The 21006-nt window shown below is 36.4% G+C and overlaps 1 protein-coding gene across 6 annotated transcripts in view; it reads left to right on the top strand.

Annotated features, from left to right (window-relative positions):
- Window positions 1-21006, top strand: part of AGFG1 (ArfGAP with FG repeats 1) — a 72731-nt gene that overhangs the window by 41187 nt on the left and 10538 nt on the right. For 5 of the 6 annotated variants that reach the window (XM_047082508.1, XM_047082507.1, XM_047082506.1 and 2 more), the window contains exons 3-8: window positions 2353-2468; window positions 5722-5884; window positions 6890-7043; window positions 14761-14880; window positions 17108-17317; window positions 18850-19030. In XM_047082508.1, coding sequence (XP_046938464.1) covers window positions 2353-2468; window positions 5722-5884; window positions 6890-7043; window positions 14761-14880; window positions 17108-17317; window positions 18850-19030 — 944 coding nt within the window. The remainder of the gene's footprint in view (window positions 1-2352; window positions 2469-5721; window positions 5885-6889; window positions 7044-14760; window positions 14881-17107; window positions 17318-18849; window positions 19031-21006) is intronic. The other variant, XM_047082509.1, reaches the window with a different exon arrangement.

Here is a 21006-nt window from a genome sequence, read left to right as displayed (position 1 = left end):
AGTTTGGGGGCGCCTGGGTGGCGCAGTCGGTTAAGCGTCCGACTTCAGCCAGGTCACGATCTCGTGGTCTGTGAGTTCGAGCCCCGCGTCGGGCTCTGGGCTGATAGCTCAGAGCCTGGAGCCTGTTTCCGATTCTGTGTCTCCCTCTCTCTCTGCCCCTCGCCCGTTCATGCTCTGTCTCTCTCTGTCCCAAAAATAAAAATAAAAACGTTGAGAAAAAAAAAAATAAAATTAAAAAAAAAATAAAATGATACAAGTTTGGAAGCTTGTGGACTGGTTTCTTATAGCTTTACTGAGGAATAATTAATTACAATAATTTGGATATATTCAGAGTGTACAATTTTGATGAGTTTTGACCTATGTGAAACCATCACTGTAGTAATAAGTCAGCATACATTTTCATTATCCCGAAGAATTTTTTTGTGCCCGTTTGTAATGTTTGCACTAATCTGCTTTCTGTCACTATAGATAAAGTTGTACTGTGTAAAAGTTAAATGGGGGGGGTCATACAGTATGTACTTTGGAGGGGAATCTGACTTCTCCACATGTAGTTGCTTGTATCAATAGTTTATTCCTTTTCATTGCTGAAGAGTATCCTATTTGGATATTCTAAAATTGATCCGTTCAACCTGTTGATGAACCCATTTGGGTTGTTTTCACTTTGGAGTTATTATCAGTAAAGCTGCTATGAACATTGGTGTACAAATCTGAGTGTAGACAGGTTTTTTCTTTTTGTTGGGTAAATAACTTAGAAGGCATGGCTGGGTTATATGGTAGGTGTATATTTAACTTTTAAGTAACTGTAAACTGTCTTCCAGAGGATTGTACCTTTTTAACCTTCTTGAGAGTTCCGGTTGTTCCAAACACATGATATGGTCTGTCTTTTTATTTTGGGCCTTTTAGTTGTATCTGTGGGTGCCTGTGTAGTAGGTCTCGGTGCTGATACTGGGCTGCTGTGTATATCTTTCATGAGGTGTCTGTTCATCTTCCCTGCCCACTCTTACTGGTTTTTTATAGTTGAGTTTTAAGAATTTTTAAATGTATCTTGGATTCAAGTTCCTTTAAGTTCCTATCACATTAGATCACAAAATCTTAACACATTTTGCAAATAATTTTTATCAGTTGGCTTCCCTTTTCATTTTTTCTTAAGTCTTTTGAAGAGCAATAGTTTTGGGTTTTTTTTAAGATTTTTAAGTAATCTCTACACGTGACACGGGACTCGAACTCACAACCCCAAGATCGAGAGTCATATGCTCTACTGACTGAGCCATTGAGGTGCCCTGAAGAGCAAGTTTTATTTTTATTTATTTATTTTAACTTATTTTTATTTTTTATTTTAGAGTGTGAGTGGGGTAGAGGGAGGGAGGGGGGAGGGAGAGAGAGAGAGAGAGAGGGAGGGAGGGAGAGGGAGAGAGAGAGAGAGAGAATATCTTAAGCATTAAGAATATCTAAGCACAGAGCCAGACTTGGGGCTTGATCCCAGGACCCTGGGATCATGGCCTGAGCCGAAATTGAGTTAGACACTCAACCGACTGAGCCACCCAGGCACCCCCAAGAAGAGTAGCTTTAAATTTTGAAGTCCATGTTATTAATTTTTTTCTTTATAGTTCTCTGCTCTTTCTGTTGTGTTTGAGTTCTGCATCATTTCATTTCTTTGATTTTTTCTAAAATGTTAAATATCTTAGATTCTTATTTTTTAGCCATTAGTGGGAAAAAGCATGGGAGGTACTTATAAAGCTAGAGTTGTATCTGCCTTGTGTTTTTGTTATTATTATTATTGTACTTTAAGCTCAAATTGTTTATGATTCTAGTACTTTTTATTTGTTTTTGTTGTTGTTGTTGTTGTTGTAGATTTTTTTTTTGTTTTTTTGAGTAACCTCTTTATCCAACATGGGGCTCAAACTCACAACCCCAAGATCAAGAGTCACATGCTCTACCAACTGAGCCAGTCAAAGCGCCCCTGTTTTGGTTGATTTTTAAATTTGTCAAAGATCCATGAAATTGCTCCTGGTCTGATTCCTCTGTTTTATGGGGTGAGGGAACTGAGGTTTATCAAGATAACAACTTTGCTCATGGCTTACAGTTTAAGGTCATTCCAAGACCAAAAAGGCCCAGATCCATTCAAATCCCATTTCCCTATGAGGTGTTATTCTTTATGATGCTGTTGCTAAGATTTTACTGCATACTGGAATATATTAAAATTAATTTAGTTCATTCTTTGTGGTAATATTCTCATTGAAAGCAGTGGTATTAAGTAGGTTAGCTTTTTGAAAGAATCATAATTTTCCCTTAAAATTTCATTAAGTGAAGATGTTGAATTTAACACTTTTGTTTTTTTAATTCTTTCCAAAGGTCTGTAAACAGATTTGGCTAGGATTATTTGATGATAGATCTTCAGCAATTCCAGACTTCAGGGATCCACAAAAAGTGAAAGAGTTCCTACAAGAAAAGTATGAAAAGAAAAGATGGTGAGTGAATAGTTTGTATTTAGAACAAAGGCTCCCAAAAATCACATTAATTATGGGTAAGATTAATCTGACGTAAGGAAGGAAGAAAGGATGGAAAGAAAGATAGTTATATAGGAAATAAGGAAATAGGTATGTAGGTAGATAGATACTCCTTATATTTGGGCATTTTATTGGATTTGGTTTCGAAAAGCCTTGACTCTACTTAAGTCATCTGTGCCCAGCAGCAGCCGGTTCCTCATTCCCAGGCCTCCTACCCTTTTTGGAAAGCGAAGGATCCTTCCTTCTAATCCTTCTCTAGCCCTGCTAGCTTCTCAAGACATTCTAGTTTCATATAGCCTCTTTTCTTAAAATCTTCATTCATTTTGCAAGTATTTATTTAGTATCTTTTATATACTAAGCAGTATGCTAAAGCTCTTGTGTAGTAATCCATCCACATAATTGCATTTTGTGGTAGGTCTTTGCCCAAAATATCCTCACTCCTCACCCAAGAAATGATTTTACTCCCTGGTTAAGAAGAGAGCGTTTATGCTCCCCTAACTAAATCCATCAGATGTTAATTTTTAAAAAGAAGTTAAAACAGGTTGGACATATGGCTAGTACAGCCCTTTAAAAAGCATAGCAGGAAATGTGTCTGTAAAGCTACTGTTCAACTACCTTGGACTCTTCATGTTTAGTTATATGAGCACAATTTAATTCAATTTATTAAGACCTATTATTCAGTAGTGTATATTTCCTTCTTGGGGGCTTAAGAAAATAAAGGAGAGAGTCACAATAGAGGGAATAGATAAGGTGGAAGTGAATGGCTTAACCCCGGGAATACTGAAGGACTACTCGGCTGTGGGTTATAGGTGAGATATCTCTGCCTTCATTCAGTGAGCAATAGAGAGAAGTTGCTTTAATTCGTTTCCTCTGCAAACTCTGTATTCTTAACTGTTCTCGAAAGGAGACTTCTTTTTGCCAGGCAGGATCAGCTGTAGCGCAGGCTACGTTTAGCAGCACTAGGTAGTGTTAGGTATGAATGCAGATAAAAGCATGCTCGTAAAATTTTAGTTCAAGAAAGAAGAAAATCTTTGAGGGTGGGGTGATAGTAGAAACACGGTGGCATAAAGGATTCTCTTAAAATGAAGTATATAATTAACTTTCTGTCCTTTCAGTTCTTAACTTCCAAGACCTTGTATCCTATACTAAGACCTTTCTCCATACATAGCTATAGCCTAATTTTTTATTTTCCCAACAGTTTTACCAACTCTGCAAGTTAGTTTGAATAGAACTTAGCTAAGATTTTACATAGTTTATCTTCATTTAGCAAAAGAAAGTGTGTTTGAGTAAGAGTTGTTAGATTTAAAACCATAAATTTCCATCCCTTGCATTTATAATGATGATGATGGTCGTGATGATGATAAATTATTAATTCAAACTATAACTCAAATAACTGTAAACCTCAAATAATTACAATTTGTGTTGTTTTTCTGTCCTGAGAAACAGGATAGTAATAGCAAGAATAATACAGTTACAAACTTGAATGCTCGGCATGTAGAGGGAGTGACCAGCATTCAGGTGGACCAGGTTCTGTGCATTTTAAGCACTTGCACATACCTGTGACATGTAACGAGAGAGCAGTGCAGTGGGTTTTTAACATGATATAAGCACTGTCCAAATGCAGTCTCCCTGCAAATCCTCAGTTCAGGCAACTGTATTTAAAACATTGAGACTATTGTTGTCGTAGATCTAAAGGGGTTTTGAGATTGTATGACCAGTTTTCAAACTCACTTCCTGTGCAATACAAGCTTCACTTCTTTACTTTTAGTCAGGTGAGTGTTTTGAACTAAATACAATTATCTGGTTTTATCCTTTGGTAAGACTTGACTGTGCTCAAAAATTGATCCCATCAGTGAATATACCAAGTTACGGCAAAGCAGTTGTATTGTTTGTCACTGTCATATAATTGAAAATAGCTAACACTTGTGTAGCTAATACATGTGTACCAGGAACTGTTGTAAGTACTTGAAAAATAAATGTTAACTCAGTTATACCTCATAGCAACCATGTCTCCATTTTATAGATGAAAACTCGGAGGCACAAAGGGTTGGGGTAGTTTGCCCTAGGTTTCATAGCTAGGTTTCCAGGGGTAGAGCTGGAACTTTAACTCTGTCTCTAGAACACGTAGGTGCTCCTTAACCACTTTGTTTTCCTGTGTCCCCTAAGTGATCTCGGGGTGGTGTTGGGGAGAAGGGCAGGGTGGGACAAAACCCAGAAATAGAACAAAAACTCTTACGTGATCCTAGCTCTAGAGATTAGTGTTGCCAGTGTTTGGGCATTATGTTCTTACTGCCTCTCTTTAGTTCTCTTCACTCTCTTCCTCCAGTAAATCCTGTACTTACGTGAATGAGATCAAACCTGAAAGACCCTAAAAGTCTTAGGGACTTCTTTCCTTGTCCAAACAGAGTGGCTATGCAGTATTCTGTTATACAGATGTTAGCATAATCTGCTGAATCTGTTGAATATTTCTCTCCTGATGAATGTTTGATATGTGGCCAGTTCTTTGAAATTATAAAGAGTGCTGTGATAACATGCATGTACATGTATCTGTGTGCACCTATCCAATTAATCCCTAAGGATGAGTTTCTGGAAGTTGTACTTCTGAGATACAACATACCTATTTCTGTATTTTAGCGGGCAGTAACAAAATTTAAAAATTTATGCTCAGAGCAAATGTGAATGATATATTAATTTGCATTTTTATTAGGTTGCAAGTGTTTTCATTTCTGTGTCCCCATTTGTGAATTGTTTCTGCTTATTTAGAAATTGACTTGTTGATCTTATTCTTCTAGATTTGTAATATAGACCTTTGTATTTTAGATTACTAACTGTAATGTAATAGATGTTTTCTCTTTATTTTGCTCTCTTTGCAAATGTTATTCATGATCTTATACTTTAGTTTTTAAAAAGTAGAGTTTTAACTGTTCATCATGATTAACTATAGGCCCTCTGTTGTTAAAAAAGTTATTTATGATATATATATTTTTTAGAAAAATTATAAGTAAATAATTGAAACAAGTTTTGCACATAGTCTGTATCAGCCTTTCTGAGTACTTCAATTAAGTGCAGTCTTAAGCTGTCAATTCTAAGAGGGTTTTGAAATAAGAGTAATGTCGACATAGTCTGACAAGAAATTAAAATTAAGTTTATCATTTTTTATTATTCCCTACAGTTTTCTCGGTTAAGTGCCTGTTGAATTTTTCATATGTTTTAGGTATGTCCCTCCAGAACAAGCCAAGGTGGTGGCATCAGTTCATGCGTCTATTTCAGGGTCGTCTGCCAGTAGCACGAGCAGCACGCCTGAGGTCAAACCCCTGAAGTCTCTTTTAGGAGACTCAGCACCAGCACTGCACTTAAACAAGGGCACACCTAGTCAGGTGAGTGGTCTTCCATCTTTGCAGAGACTTCTGCTCCAGGAGGATTGAGTATCACGGACCTGAGAATTCTTTAGGACAGTAGCTTTATGTCCTAGTGGTCATATACAGTAAGCTAGTGGTTCAGATAGTGCATTCAGAGAGTCTTGGTTAAGTGGTTGGGATGTGCATATTTTTGCTCTTTTTGCTCTTGAGTTTCTTTGAATGCTCCACAGGTTTGCAAAGGTACACAGGAACACTGTTAATAGCTGTCTGTCCTGTAGCTACATTTAGTGAAACAGGACTCTGCGGACCATCAGAGTTAGAACAGTATAGGCTCTGTGATGTCCTTTTACAAGAAAGGATTTCTTTAGTAGTAGAATTTTTCCCCTGCCTCATTGTGAAGCATGCTTATCATCGAAACACAGGTGGCTTTGCATTACATACCTTATTTTAAAAAACTAAACGGGCTGAAGGCTTTTTAGAAGTTGGTGAAAAAGCTTGTGCTTCTGCACTTTGTGACAGTTTTCTGAGCTGTGACCGGTTTGTTGATCTGGCACGACAGCGTTTGTCCTACACAAGAATGGTTCTGAGGCACAGTACTGTTGGAATGAAAGTCCACCCCTTTTACTAATGCATACGAGGACATCTGGATAAAATTGCTCAGTTGTCACAAGAGGTTTGAGTGAAAGCTGAAGAGAAAGGCACTGTCCCCACATAGAAAGGATGTGTTCTGTGAAAGTCTTATTATTGCTCTCCTAGCAGGACGTCTTGCTTGTGTTCTGAGGTGTAACAGCTGTTACAATACAGCATTTCTTTGTCTTTGGCTCTGTATTTAAAATTGAGAGATGATTTGGGAATAGATGTGGAAAATTTGTGCTTTTCAAAAAATACCAAGGTATTCAAAACTACAAATAAAAGATTATGTAATCTTTCAACTGCCTTTTAAGCTTGGTGAATTGGAAAGAGTGTTACAAAAATGTGGCAGATCTGACTGGAAGCTCTTTATCGTTAATGTGTGGTGTGCAGTCCCCTGTTGTAGGTCGCTCTCAAGGGCAGCAGCAGGAAAAGAAGCAGTTTGACCTTTTAAGTGATCTTGGCTCAGACATCTTTGCTGCTCCAGCGCCTCAGTCAACGGCCACAGCCAATTTTGCTAACTTTGCACATTTCAACAGTCATGCCGGTAAGTGTTTGTTCTCGACAGCTTTTTGCCAGGCATGTGTGTTTAGCACCAAGAGACATCCATTCTTTTGAAAACTGAAATATCGGTAAATGTGTTCTGTTGAGGGTGTGGGCCCTCATGGCTGTTGAGCTGTCATATGTGACCGTGTAGCCGCGGCCTTTTTAATCCCAGAAGGGATTATACTTAATGCCACATACTGACATGACCTCTTTCCAAAGAAAAATGAAAAGACTTCTCAATATTTTTTTTTCACCCTTTTAATGTGGAGAATTGCAAATATTCAAACATGACAATATAACCCTCGTGTATTCATTGCTCATGGCTAATCTGGTTTCATTTCTCATTCTTCTCATTTCCTCTTCTTATACTATTTCGAAGCAATTTTAGACATAAGAGTTTATCCCTAAATATTTTGTATTTATAAAACAGAAGAACTTTGTTAAACATCACCATTGTAGTGATATCACTCCCTTAAATAACAGCAGTAACAATAATTATTCATTAGTCACTACTTAGACTTTCTATTCCACCTCAGACGGACACGCATACACACACACACACACACACACACACACACACACACACAGTTTACTCAAATCAGGTCTACATGCTACAGTTGTGAGCTACATCACTTACTCTGTGGGTACTTCCTCCATCCCATTTTTCTCCTCTGCAATTTATTTGTTAAGAAATCTGGTTATTTGTCCTGTGCAGTTTTTAGCAGTCTGAATTTGTTGATTGCACCACTGTGGGGTCCCTTAACAGGTTCCTCTGTCCTCCGTATTTTCTGTAAATTGATAGTTGGATCTAGATGCGTCATCCATCACAGGTTCTTTTCTTGAAGGGGGCAAGCCTGCCACTTAAGGTTTAAGCAAGTAATACCAATTGTTTCTGTCTCTCTAATGTGAGCTGTTGATACTCAGTGCCTGGATCCATTATGCAAAATGTTGGTATTCTGAATTTATCATCCCTTCATTTATGAGTTGAAATATTTCTTTAAAACTCTTTGATTACCCAATGGTATAGTTAGTATAATATGTGTTAGTATAATATGTTAGTATAATAGAAAGTTAATATGTGATTGATTCTGGCCACATATCAGAATGAGTTAATTCCCTACCACATTTTAATGGTGATCTGTTTTTTTTTCTTTCGTATCATTATGAATTCATAGATTTAACATTTGCTACATCTCAAATCTGTTGTCATTATCTTTATTTTTTAAATGTTTATTGATTTTTGAGAGAGCACAGTGGGGGAGGGGCAGACAGAGAGATGGGGGGAGACACAGAATCTGAAGCAGGCTCCAGGCTCCAAGCTGTCAGCACAGAGCCTGATGTGGGGCTTGAACTCACGAACCATTAGATCATGACCTGAGCTGAAGTTGGGTGATAAACCTACTGAGCCACTCAGGTGCCTGCCCCCATTATTATCTTTATTAATTCTCAAACGATCTCATCTTTAGAGTAGCAATATCTTTAGGTTGGCTGTAGCAGATATAACTTCTTTTTTACTCTCAGATTTAACATGTTTGTTACAGGGGCGCCTGGGTGGCTCAGTCGGTTAAGCGTCCGACTTCGGCTCAGGTCATGATCTCGCGGTCCGTGAGTTCAAGCTCCACGTTGGGCTCTGTGCTGACAGCTCAGAACCTGGAGCCTGTTTCAGATTCTGTGTCTCCCTCTCTCTCTGACCCTCCCCTGTTTATGCTCTGTCTCTCTGTCTCTCAAAAATAAAAAACGTTAAAAAAATTTTTTTTAACATGTTTGTTACAAAGAGCTTAATGCACTTCACCAGAAATTAGAAATTATGGAGTTTTTATTTTATGAATGAATGTAAAAACCTTGCAATTACCTAGGTAATATTTAAAAATTATTATTTAAGTATAGATGTAGTCATTGGTGTCTCTAATTGTAATAGTAACTAATTGTAATGGACAGAGAAATGGCATAATGTAGTGAAAAGAATGGGCTTTGGAGTTAGAATGAGTCCTTATAGTTGTTTGTTTATGCTTTGTTCTACTTTTTTATAAGGTCTGGTGTAAATGATCTAAAAGCCTACATTGTATTTATATCAGAGATATGTATGAAATACCTTTTGGATGCCAGTAAGCTTTGATGTGTATGTCATAGAAAGTTTATCTAGTATGCATTTGTGAACGGTTGAGTAAGCATCAAACCAAATGCAGAGAGCACTAAAATTAAGAATTAGGTCACTTCGTAGCCATTTTATTTGACCATTTGAAACTTTGCTTTATATTTTTGCATGTATGTATAGGGGTATTGGCTAATGTTTATTATTTCTTTGTCGCTGATTTTCTTAACTTTAATTATATAATCAAGAAAAACTCAAGACTCTCTTTCTAAAACATGTATTTCACTATTTAATGCACATAGCAGAAACCAGTGCTTACAGAATTGATTTCCTATTTGTATTTTTGAACTTATTTTACTCACCTGTGAGATTGTGATGCTGTCCCTTCTTTTTCTTTCAATTTGAGGACTTGGTTTATAGTTGGATCATGATGGTATAAAGTGAATCATATATATATATGTATACTCACACACACACACACACACAAAATGTACTGTTTAAGATAGTTTGAAAAATTATGGAAAAGCTGCTCTTCGGCCACATTTCTTTCTAGCAAGCATTAAACGAACTTTTTCTTTTAAATATTCGAGTATTTTCTAAGGGCGTACTGTGGAAGAAAATTACAGTGTAATTTATATATGTTTGTATGTTGCGTGTGTTTGATTTAAAAGGGGATTGTAGGGTGGAGAGGATCTCTTTCTTAGCAAAGATTATGCTGAGGAGGGTAAGAAGTCAGGAAGCTGAAGTTGTTGGGCCTGTGGTAGGTTTCCCTTCTCCTGTGTTAGCCGAGCAGCGAAACATCCAGGAAACCTGGAGAGACTCTTTCCCTTCACCTTCCAGGTGGGCAGCCAGGCTCCTCTGACCACACAGGAGTCTCAGCTCTCTGTTCCCACCTGTGGTTTTTGAATGCTGGCAAAAGGAGGTGGAGAGCCAATGAATGTAGAGGGGACCTTCTGTAATTCATGAATAGTTTTCATTTATCTCAGTTTTACACTTGCTGAAATAGGATTTGAAATGACTGATAAGTAAGTACCAAGCTCTTTTGTACATTTTCAGCTTATTTCATGTTTTCCTTGTGTGTTTTTTTGTCTTTAAATGTAATTTGCGAATATTCACCATTCAGGGAATTAATGCTGTACTCTTCCTTGTAGACTTGTTAGCCAGGCGTGTTTATACGCGTCTACACTGCAGCTGCACGGACTACTTTGTACCATGATGGCACGCGTCCTTATCAGTAACTCCCTTGGAATTCTCTTTGAAAACAATAGCCATTATTTAATTGTAGAATATGTTAAAAAAGGAAAGAAAAGAAACCTATAATTTTATCAGATTGATAGAGGAAGTAGATCTTAACAATTTTGTCTCTTTTCCACATTTGGTGGGTGGAGATGGTAGGAAAGATGAGTCTGTGCGGCTTTTACTAGTCCTGTCGATTAGATCAGGTTGCCTAAGAGGAGTTAGTTTTTTCAGCCTGAAGTTCTTATTTACGAATGCACACTCAAGTCAGCTTTTTTTTTTTTTTAAACTTCATTGGATTCAAGAAGAATAAAATATATACACATACTGCAAGAAGAAGCTAATAGAGTTAGTCACTTATCTTCTCTTTTTCCATTCTTTTTTTTTTCTCCAGCCTTTGTAAGAACCCTGAATCTTTATTTTTCCGTGTATGGTTCACAAATACAAAGTCATTGACAGCTCAGCTCTCACCCTGAAATTTTCATGTTTTTTTTTTAAGAAGTTTTTAAGTGAGAATATTCTCCTGTACAGATTGATACGACAAATGGAACCTTTAATTTCAAATGATAATTATTTAGAAATGCCAATCTGGTTAGCATTATTTTGTAGGGAAACCTGTTATTTTGCAGATCATTTAATGGCTTAAAAGCCAGAAGTCTTCACCCTTCATCTGAACATTCTGGCTGAGATGGTATGTGAGGATATGTATCAGTGGTGAGGTTTTTACTGTGTTCAGGAAAAGTCATCTTCTACAGAAATATTTGTGCAGTTAGAAACATGATTAACCTACAGAATTTAATAGTTATTTTGCTTGGTAATAAACTCCACAGCCCTATGAACTGTAAACTGTAATTGATTTTTGTCACACCTTACTGGGGATCTCAAACTTTTAATTGTCTTGCCATCCAGTCAACACAAATGAGTAATATAACGCAGTGTGGAAGGAACCGTGTGCACGGGAAGGTGTTCTAATCTCCTGTTGCCACATGGTCAGTCAGGCTCAGGATTACTAGATTCACTGATTTTCTTTTAAGAAAAGCAGGAAATCTTGTTTATTTAATGTGAGATGCTGTCTTTTTAAATGTTGGGTTGATGAAAAAGAATTTAAACATGTAGGTGAAACGAAGTGTATTTGTCAGCTGAATTCATGATGAAGGCAGTCAGTTTCTATCTCTCATCCCTACGTTTATCTCCCTTTCTCAGGAGTACCTGTTTCTCACTGAAGAGGAAAGACAGTTCCCAGCTAGATTCAGGCTGATTAACTTGGTGCCTTAAATTCTAAACTGAGGTTACTTCTTTGTACTTTAAAAAAAATTTTTTTTTAAATGTTTATTTATTTTTGAGAGAGAGAGACAGCATGCAAGCGGGGGAGGGGCAGAGAGCGAGAGGGAGACACAGAATCCCAAGCAGGCTCCAGGCTCTGAGCTGTCAGCACCGAGTTCTACCCGGGGCTCCAACTCAAGAGCCATGAGATCGTGACCCGAGATGAAGTCAGATGCTTAACTGACTGAGCCACCCAGGAACCCCACTTCTTTGTACTTTTTGAGATAAGATTATTTAAAAAGCATCTATTATTGTTTTGTCACATTCCGTTTAGTTGATCTTTCTTTGTATGGTAGTTGCTTGAGGTGGTTCCAGACAGTAATTTTCACATTATTGAATTTATTAGTGTTTAATTTCCAAAGTTGTGGTTACTAAAGTTTCATTCCACGGTACTTAGAAATTTTAAAATTTACCATAACCAGTTGTTGAAGACACTGAATAGATTTAGTGTCTCCATATAAAGACTGAAAGAGGTATTACAAAGTCCTGTTTTGCTGTAATGAATAGATATTTGATTAATGGGTTTGGTGCTCTGGTTGGAAACACCAGTGTTTATAAATTTGATAAAAATAGACTTGACTAACAAAATGGATTACATTGACCTGATTTCTTAATGATGATGTTTGAAACACGTTAAATGTATATTTCTCCTGTAGTGTTCTAAATATGTTAAAAGTAGAATATATATTATTATAGGCTACTTATTCACTATATTTGAGATTATAAGTGATAAAGCAGCTTAGGGACCCAACTCCTGTTTCTCCAAGGGATAGATGTATTTCATTTGTTCAAGTAAAATTTCAGCCTATAAGGAAATTGAATTTTATCATGGTAATAAGTAAAAACAATAACAAAAGATTTCAGAGTATCCAGAAAATACAGAATTTTTTGTGTTAAGCAGTAAGCAGCCTTTTATTTTTTTTCAACGTTTTTTTTTTTTTTTGTTTTTATTTTTGGGACAGAGAGAAACAGAGCATGAATGGGTGAGGGGCAGAGAGAGAGGGAGACACAGAATCGGAAACAGGCTCCAGGCTCCGAGCCATCAGCCCAGAGCCTGACGCGGGGCTCGAACTCACAGACCGCGAGATCGTGACCTGGCTGAAGTCGGACGCTTAACCGACTGCGCCACCCAGGCGCCCCATGCAGCCTTTTAATTTAGATACGTCTGTGTGATGTTTGAGAGAGAGGACAAACGTCTTTAGAAAAGGTTTTCAACAGTGCGAGCAGTGATAGGTGTATGTAGGATAGCACTCCACCTGTCACAAGTGCTGGGTGTGAGGACGACACAGGGAGGGAGGTGTCACAGGTGTCTAGTAAAAGGAGGACTATCTAGTTCAGGTGCATTTCCCCCTATAGTCATATACCCTTTCGGATATACACAACATAGTAATTACATAAAATGCTGTTAGGTTTTTTTGATCATTTCCCTAGAGTAATGTTTTACTTCATTAGTGGAAAATTTGTTTAGTAACTTTTTTTTCGTTGATGTACAGTTAGAATACATATTCATTGCAAAAGCTTGGTAAACTATAACAAACTGAACTATAACAATAACAATAAACTATAACTATAGTAAACTATAACAATCTGAAAACTCACCACTACAAGTTAATGAAAATGCAGATTTTCTGTGCACATGATACCATGCTGACAAAATCGGCAGATGAAAATGTATTTGGCACTTTTTGGCCTGTTTATCTTGATATACTTCATCATAAGTATTTTTGAATAGGACTGTATCTTCTATGTGATTTTTTAAATGGCCGCATTATATTTCTTTGTATGATGTTTCATAATTTAAGCGATCCCTCATTGCTGGCCATTTGAGTTTTAAATTTGTTTTATTATTTTAAAACAAATCATTTAGCTATTAGATGCAGCCATACTCATTTGCAAGATTATTTCTTTATGAAAGCTTTTTGAAGTAGAATTGCCTGCAAAGGATTTAAAGTAGCTGACTTGTACTATGTTGATGGCATTTAACCTTTATCTTTTGGGCATGCTTTTCATTCTTGCCACTTAGCATTCTCTTTCTTACATACCAACCACTTCTTATTATATTCTCTATAAAAATCTTAATTCAGCATCTATTGTAGCCTTTAAAAAAAAACAACCTTTTGAATTGTTGTATTTAGTTACATATTTTAAGTTTAGGGAAGCCTAAAAAATTGTTCTTAGGTTAATGACAAGTGGGAAATACCAGTTGGTCTTTTTCACTGAGTCTGAAGTACACTAATGTCACAAATTTTGCTATTTTCATTTCTCAAATTTTAATATGTATTAAAAAGAGCAGGCTTCCCCCCCCCCCCCCACCTTAAGAGAGCATGAGCAGGAGGGGGCAAAGGGAGAGGGAGAGAGAGAATCTTAAGCAGGCTCCATGTCTGACTCGGGAGACCGACTCGGGGCTTGATCTCACAACTATGAGATCATGACCTGAGGTGAGATCAGGAGTCAGATGTCACCCAGACTCCCCAGAACAGCAGCCTTCGAAGAGAACGTGACTATCTGTGATTTATTTGGCAGTCATGTCCTTGTTAAACATTTAAGTTTTTTCATTTTTACATGCCATGATGTGAGATGGTTGTAAACTTAGGGAAAAAAAACCCAAAAAGAATATTAATGAAATTTAAACTTCTTTGTGTCATTATTTTAGATTCACAAAGCTGATGAATCACTCACCACCATTTTAAATCTGAGTTTCCCAGAATGTAATCTATATCCTACATCTCAGTTTGCTTTACTGTAACTCATATATTTCATGCTCTTAGAGTTTCCTTTAGTAGAGTCACTTTTGCAGTACTATTCCGGAGGTCACTCAAAGGGTATTGTGTCACACAAATTTATTGTTGTACAAAGTGTTTTGGGAAATTTTTGGCTACCCTTTAATGAATTGTTTGGCATTGGGTTAAATCAGCACTGGCAGGATTTAAAATTGGATTCTGAATGAATTCTCTTTAAAGTGAGTTGTGAAACAGAAACTTCTCATAAGATTCTTAAATTCATTTGTCATATTTTTCATTTATAATTTTCATATTCATTAACATATATTGTTCCTTACCATTTACAGCTCAGAACTCTGCAAATGCAGATTTTGCAAACTTTGGTGCATTTGGACAGTCTAGTGGCTCGAGTGATTTTGGAGGTTTCCCCACAGCAAGTCGCTCTCCTTTTCAGCCCCAAACTCCAGGTAGAGCTTCTCCGCGTCACGCGTAAACGTTTTGACATACAAAACTCTCTACACGTAGTTTAAAAAATTATTCTAAACTTAAATTCTATAATTATTTGATTTAAAAATAGTTCTATCTTACAAAGCTCTGGGGAAACCTGAAATCTTTATTTTTTTCTGTGTTCATCTGGTTTTTTGAACTCCTTGGTGTGTTGTCTAATTCACGGTGTCTGTTCTCTTCCTTTTCCTGCATATGAATCTTCCTTAAATTTCTTAGGCACAGGAGCGTTACAGTCCTCAAAATTTGTTAGGTTCACAGAACACATTGGTTTAGGCTTTGAGTAAAGGAAGCTAATTGATTGCTTCCATAGAAATAAAAACGTAAGTAATTTTCAGGGCAGTAAGCTTGAGACAATAAATATTGTCAGTCTATTAGTCAAGAGTAGATTATTTCACAGTCACTTTAATCAGACTTGGAAGTAGTTTTCTGTGCAGGAATTGGGCTTTGGACAGTGAGTACTCTCCCCTGAACTAAGTATTGTTTCCAGAATCCCGTTGAACCCTTGTTGAGATCTTTGGCTGATGACTTTTCTTTCAACTTTTAACTCTGTGTATTGTCTTATAAAGCCTTTTCTTTCACTTTTCTTTGTTTTTTTCTTCTTTAAATTCCATCATTTACATAATTTCTGGCTGTCCAGCATTTAGAATGCTTTCATCTAGCTGCAGTTTTGGTGAATTTACTTCAGCTTTTCCTCTCCAGGCTTCCAACAGTAAGTTGTGTTGTCAAGTAGGCATCTTTTACTGATTTGTATGTTTTATGCTTTTCCATGGATTTTTCGATTATAGAATGTTATTCATCTTTTAATAGTAATCATTCTGAAACTCTCATTTCTGTGTCTTCTTCACTGTTACTAAGCTCAGACTTAGCACAATAGTGTACAGTAAAAGAGTTGATTTAATAGTTCAGTTTTTAACAATTTGAAATAAATTTCATCATAAAAATTGTGAAAGATTAGTATTGTGTACTATGTTCACCAGCTACTTGTAACAGACCACGGTCTTAAAATACCAGCACATACTACTTTTAATTGCAAAGGACTGGAGTTTATTCCTGGAAGAAATTTTATCCATATTTATTTTAGAGTGTCTGTAATCCACTGATTGATGGGAAAGTGTGTTCTCTTTTTTAAAATAGGGCTGTATTCTTTCTGCTTTTAAAATATCTGTTAATTGTGCTTTGCTGTTACTTTAATACATAGCTGTAATGTATATACTGTTTTCATTGCTGAAACTAATGTGTAGGTGTAAAGAACTAATACCAACAGTATAGCATCAAAAGCATAAAATGAAATATCCTGGCTTTAGTCTTTTGGTAGTGCTTTAGGAAAGTCTCTGGTAACCAGAACAGTCTTCAAAATCTTAGCAGGATGTACAATAGACCATTAGATGAATTATGATCTTATAAGTCTCAAAAGATTATATATTGTATGCTATAATTTTTATTCCTTGAACTATATAATAGAGTGCGATTTTACTGATACTGTATATATATTACAATATTATTATGTGGAATTAAATATTAACTCTTCAAGTAAAATAAGTTCCAGAGCTCAAAGACCACTTTTTAAGAAATTGTGGATCAAAACAGTACATCTTAAACATTTTAAATCTCTGCTCTGGGATTTGTTGCCACCAGATCTCCATTGGAGCTATAAGAGCTTATAGCATAAAATACTTTGCATCTTGTCGATGGAAATCCGTTTAGGGAGAACTAGTAAAAGGTCATAGTAATATATATGTGTGTGAGAGAGAGAGAGAGAGTGTGTGTGTGTGTGTGTGTGTACACGTATATATGAATATTAACATATATACGTGTAATGTGTATATATACATATAATGTATTAACATATATATATACATATATATATGTATATATGAATATTAAGGTAACTAAGTCTGAAACCCAGCAAGCATGGAGTTACTCCTCTGTGAATTATAGTCTTTCAGGGTAGATAATTACACATAGAAATTTGTTACGCTCCATGTTGCCAGGATCTTTGAAAATCTAGTTCCCCAAATTACAGTCATACGTAAATAGAAGATTAAAGTTGAATACCATTTGCCAGTTGTTAATTCTAAGAATGTAAGATTGCTTATAGAACACTTAAGGAAGAAATGATCATATAATCTATCAAAGGATTTTGGGAAAAGTCTATAAATTTCAAGTGTTCTGTTTATTCTGTTACAGGTGGAAGTGCTGGATCAGTAAATGCTAATTTTGCTCATTTTGATAACTTCCCCAAATCCTCCAGTGCTGATTTTGGAACCTTCAATACTTCCCAGAGTCATCAAACAGCATCAGCTGTTAGTAAAGTTTCAACGAACAAAGCTGGTCTGCAGACTACAGACAAATACGCAGCACTTGCTAATTTAGACAATATCTTTAGTGCTGGGCAAGGTATTAAGCTTTACACAAAATAAATACAAATTTGTAATAACATAGTCCTCTGAATTCGGTTGTGTTTATTGCAATTTAAGGTTGTTATGCTTTTTTTAGTTGTAAAGAAATTCTGTGTACACTAAATGTTCATGACCATTCGGCACATTTTTGATGTGAAATAATAATAGGCCTTTTGGAAGGCCTAGAAAACTAGGAACTATTTGTAAACTTCTAATTCTAAAAGAAAATAATTGACAAAATTTAATTTTGTCTTAGAAAGCATGCTTCACTGTTCTGAGGCTATAGAGGGCCAGCAAATCCAATTAATAATGCTGACTGGAGCGTTATTTGGTTGTTTTTTATAATATATTCGTTTTGAGCTATATTTACTATTAATATTTTGGTATTAAAAGCCATTCGTTTTACAGGATATTTTTATACCTGGTTTTGATCTTAAGGCCAGTATTTTGCCTCTCAGAATGCATAGTGTGGTAGGGAACAGTAGAGGTCTGCTTTTGGACTGGATTCTGCATCTGAATCTCTGTAGCTGTTTTCTCATCTCCAGTAGTAATAGGGCAGTAATAGCATTGAGCTCATATGTATTATCACATCTAAGTCATTTAGAACAGTGCCTGGCACATAATAAGTGCTGTGTAAATGTTTCCTTGTACTACTGTCTCTAATTTTTTTCATGGAAAACCCTGGGAAGATGGTATTATTAATGGATTGTTCTCATTAGGTCTGGGATTTTAGAAATTTTTATGTTCACTTGAATGACACGCACCTGTTTTGGAGATGTTAATGTAGCACTTTGAGAATTTGCTCCTTATGCATAATTTAGACAATGGTACAGATTCTTTGCTTTTTGTTTTTAAGTTTATTTATTTTGAAAGAGAGTGCGCGCAAGTGGGGGGCGGGGTAGAGAGAGAGGGAGATGGAGAATCCCCTAAGCAGGCTCCGCATTGTCGGTGTAGAGCCCAACGCAGGACGCAGGGCTTGAACTCACCAACTGTGAGGTCATAACCTGAACTGAAATCAGCAGTTGGATGCTTAACTGACTGAGCCACCCAGGTGCCCCACCTTAGTTTTTGTTACAGAAACTGTATCCTGTCTTTACCACAGTGGTGTGTATAGCAATTAATCTTGTCTAATAGTTTGTAGATAGTTTATTAGATAAGACTACAGAATTCTTGGCTATTTATTCGCTTAGCATTAAAGTAGTTTTAAATTTACATGTTTCAGGGCACCTTGGTGGCTCAGTCGGTTGAATATCCCGACTCTTGATTGCGACTCAGGTCATGATCCCAGAGTCGTGGGATCCATGTGCAGCATGGAGCCTGCTTGAGATTCATTCTCTCTCTCTCTCTCTCTCTCTCTCTCTCTCTCTCTCTCTCTCTCTCTCTCTCCCCCTCTCCCCTGCTCGTGTGCTCTCTCTCTAAAATTAAAAAATTTGAAAAGTTAAATTTGCATGTGTTTCATGGCACATGTGGTTGGTAAATTGAAAGCATAATAACTAAGTTTTCGGTGTAATTGTTTTTGTTTGTTTATAGGTGGTGATCAGGGGAGTGGTTTTGGGACCACAGGTAAACCTCCTGTTGGTTCTGTGGTTTCAGTTCCCAGTCAGTCAAGTGCATCTTCAGACAAATACGCAGCCCTGGCAGAACTCGACAGCGTTTTCAGCTCCGCGGCCACGTCCAGTAACGCGTATACTTCCACAAGTAACGCTAGCAGGTACCTTGTCTTTGTCCGTGTTCCTGCTTCGTGTCTTCTCTTTTTTGTTTTTTAATTCAACGCTGAATAATGATGTTAAATAATGGCTGTTTGGGGACACATTTTTAAAATTCTTGAATATTTTTGTAAGTTTGCAGAAACGGAGTTTAATCTGCTAATTAACATGTAATCCTTGAGTGATTGCCATTTTATCTTACTTACTCAAAGGTTTTGTTACTTCTCTTCCTTGAACCCGGAAGTGTAATTGAGAGTATGTACACGTCTCAAAATGGAGAGTTATATACGGATTTAATTATACTGAGCAGAGAATCCATTTAGCAAATTATATACTTTTAAGGTACAGTTTTCAGTCATGAAGACTAAACACTGGAAGTAACATGTAGCTTTAGTTGTAAATAAACATTTTTAGATATGTTTGCAAGAGAACTCAAGACCCCGTTCTGTATCTCTTCGGTGTCCCGCTGGTACACATAGCGTATCCATTACTGTGCTCAGATTCGTGTGGAATGAAGGAATTCTAGGCAGCAGGAAGTCTAACACATTTTAACAGCAATAGATCTTTAAAAACACTTCTAATTGTAACTTCTTCATTTTGTAGTAAGGAACAGACCCAGAAGTATAGGTGACTTAGCTGTGCAGTGTTTTATCCAAGTGTTTTCTGTCCTGTAGATTGTCTCTTCTTTCTTTTGTTATCTGAGGTGTTTTTTTTGTTGTTGTTGTTGTTTTTTTTAATTTTCTTTTAGCATCTTTTCTAGGGAGAAGTGGGAGGATTGTAACGCTAATGACTTGGACTCTCTAGTAATTAATTTTACAGCCAGATGGGAAAAATTGAATCCAAAGAACAGTTTAGAGTATTTATTATTTTTCTTTCATTAAGATCGTCTCTGTTAGATAACAGTCGTGACCTATTGCAAGGTAACCATAGAGTCTGGAAACAGAGAGGTATATTTAACAGATGGTTTATTGGTATTATATTACAGTATCTTAGTGGTCCACAGTGTGATCCATGGAACATTTGGGGTACCTGAGACACTTCCAAGGGGTCTGTGAAGTTCAAACTCTATTCATAATAATTCTGAGGGGTTAGTTGTGTTTCCAGTATTTGACATTTGTATTGATGGCACAAAAACAATGGCAAGTAAAAACTTGGTAGTGCCATAGCACAGACTAAGGCCATGACACCAACTGTCCTAGTCATGTAATAGTCACTATATTTCTTATACCACTTTCAGTTTTACTTGTGAATAGTCTTGGTTGTTTTTCTTCTGAATATTCTTTTTCTAATTTTTTTTATTGAGGTATAATTGATATTTAACATTGATTTCAGGTGTACAACATAATGCTTTGATACTTGTATGCACTGGGAAATGATCATAGTAAATGTAGTTCGTGTCCATCCCCACACAAAGCTAACTTGTAGGATTTACTCTCTTGATAACTTTGAAGTAGGAACTACAATATTATTGACAGTAGTCACCATGCTGTACATTACGTCCCCATGACTTATGTATATATTCTTACAAATATTCTTGATGAAACAGTAAAGAAATTTAACTTTATTAAATCTTGACCCTTACATAATGTTTTCTTAACTTGCTGTGTATTCAGATAAGGTATACATCACGTGGTTCTGATGCATATTGAAGTATGGTAGGTAGCTTCCGGAAAATCAGCTTGTGTGGTTAAATTGTGGAATGAACCAGCCACTTGTTTTATGGAACGCCATTTTTCCTTAAGACTGATAAACCATGGTTATTCAGATTTGGATATTTGGCACACATTTTCTCAAAAATGAAATAATTGAAGTCTGTCACTTTAAGGAAAATAACTGATAAAATTCACACTTCCAAAGCAAATATTAGAATTTTGGAAAATTTATTGACTCCATCATGAACTCGACAGCTTTACGTTACTTTTTGATAAGATGAGCAGTGATAGTTTTTGATTTTGTATGAGGAAATTGTTAACATTTGGAA

This window comes from Lynx rufus, unplaced genomic scaffold (assembly GCF_022079265.1).
Source record: "Lynx rufus isolate CCGP_SWC_20201006 ecotype Redwood Valley unplaced genomic scaffold, mLynRuf1.p SCAF_2, whole genome shotgun sequence".
Taxonomy (NCBI): domain Eukaryota; kingdom Metazoa; phylum Chordata; class Mammalia; order Carnivora; family Felidae; genus Lynx; species Lynx rufus.
The sequence above is the reverse complement of the archived record's forward strand: the minus strand, read 5'-3'. Positions and strand labels throughout refer to the sequence as shown.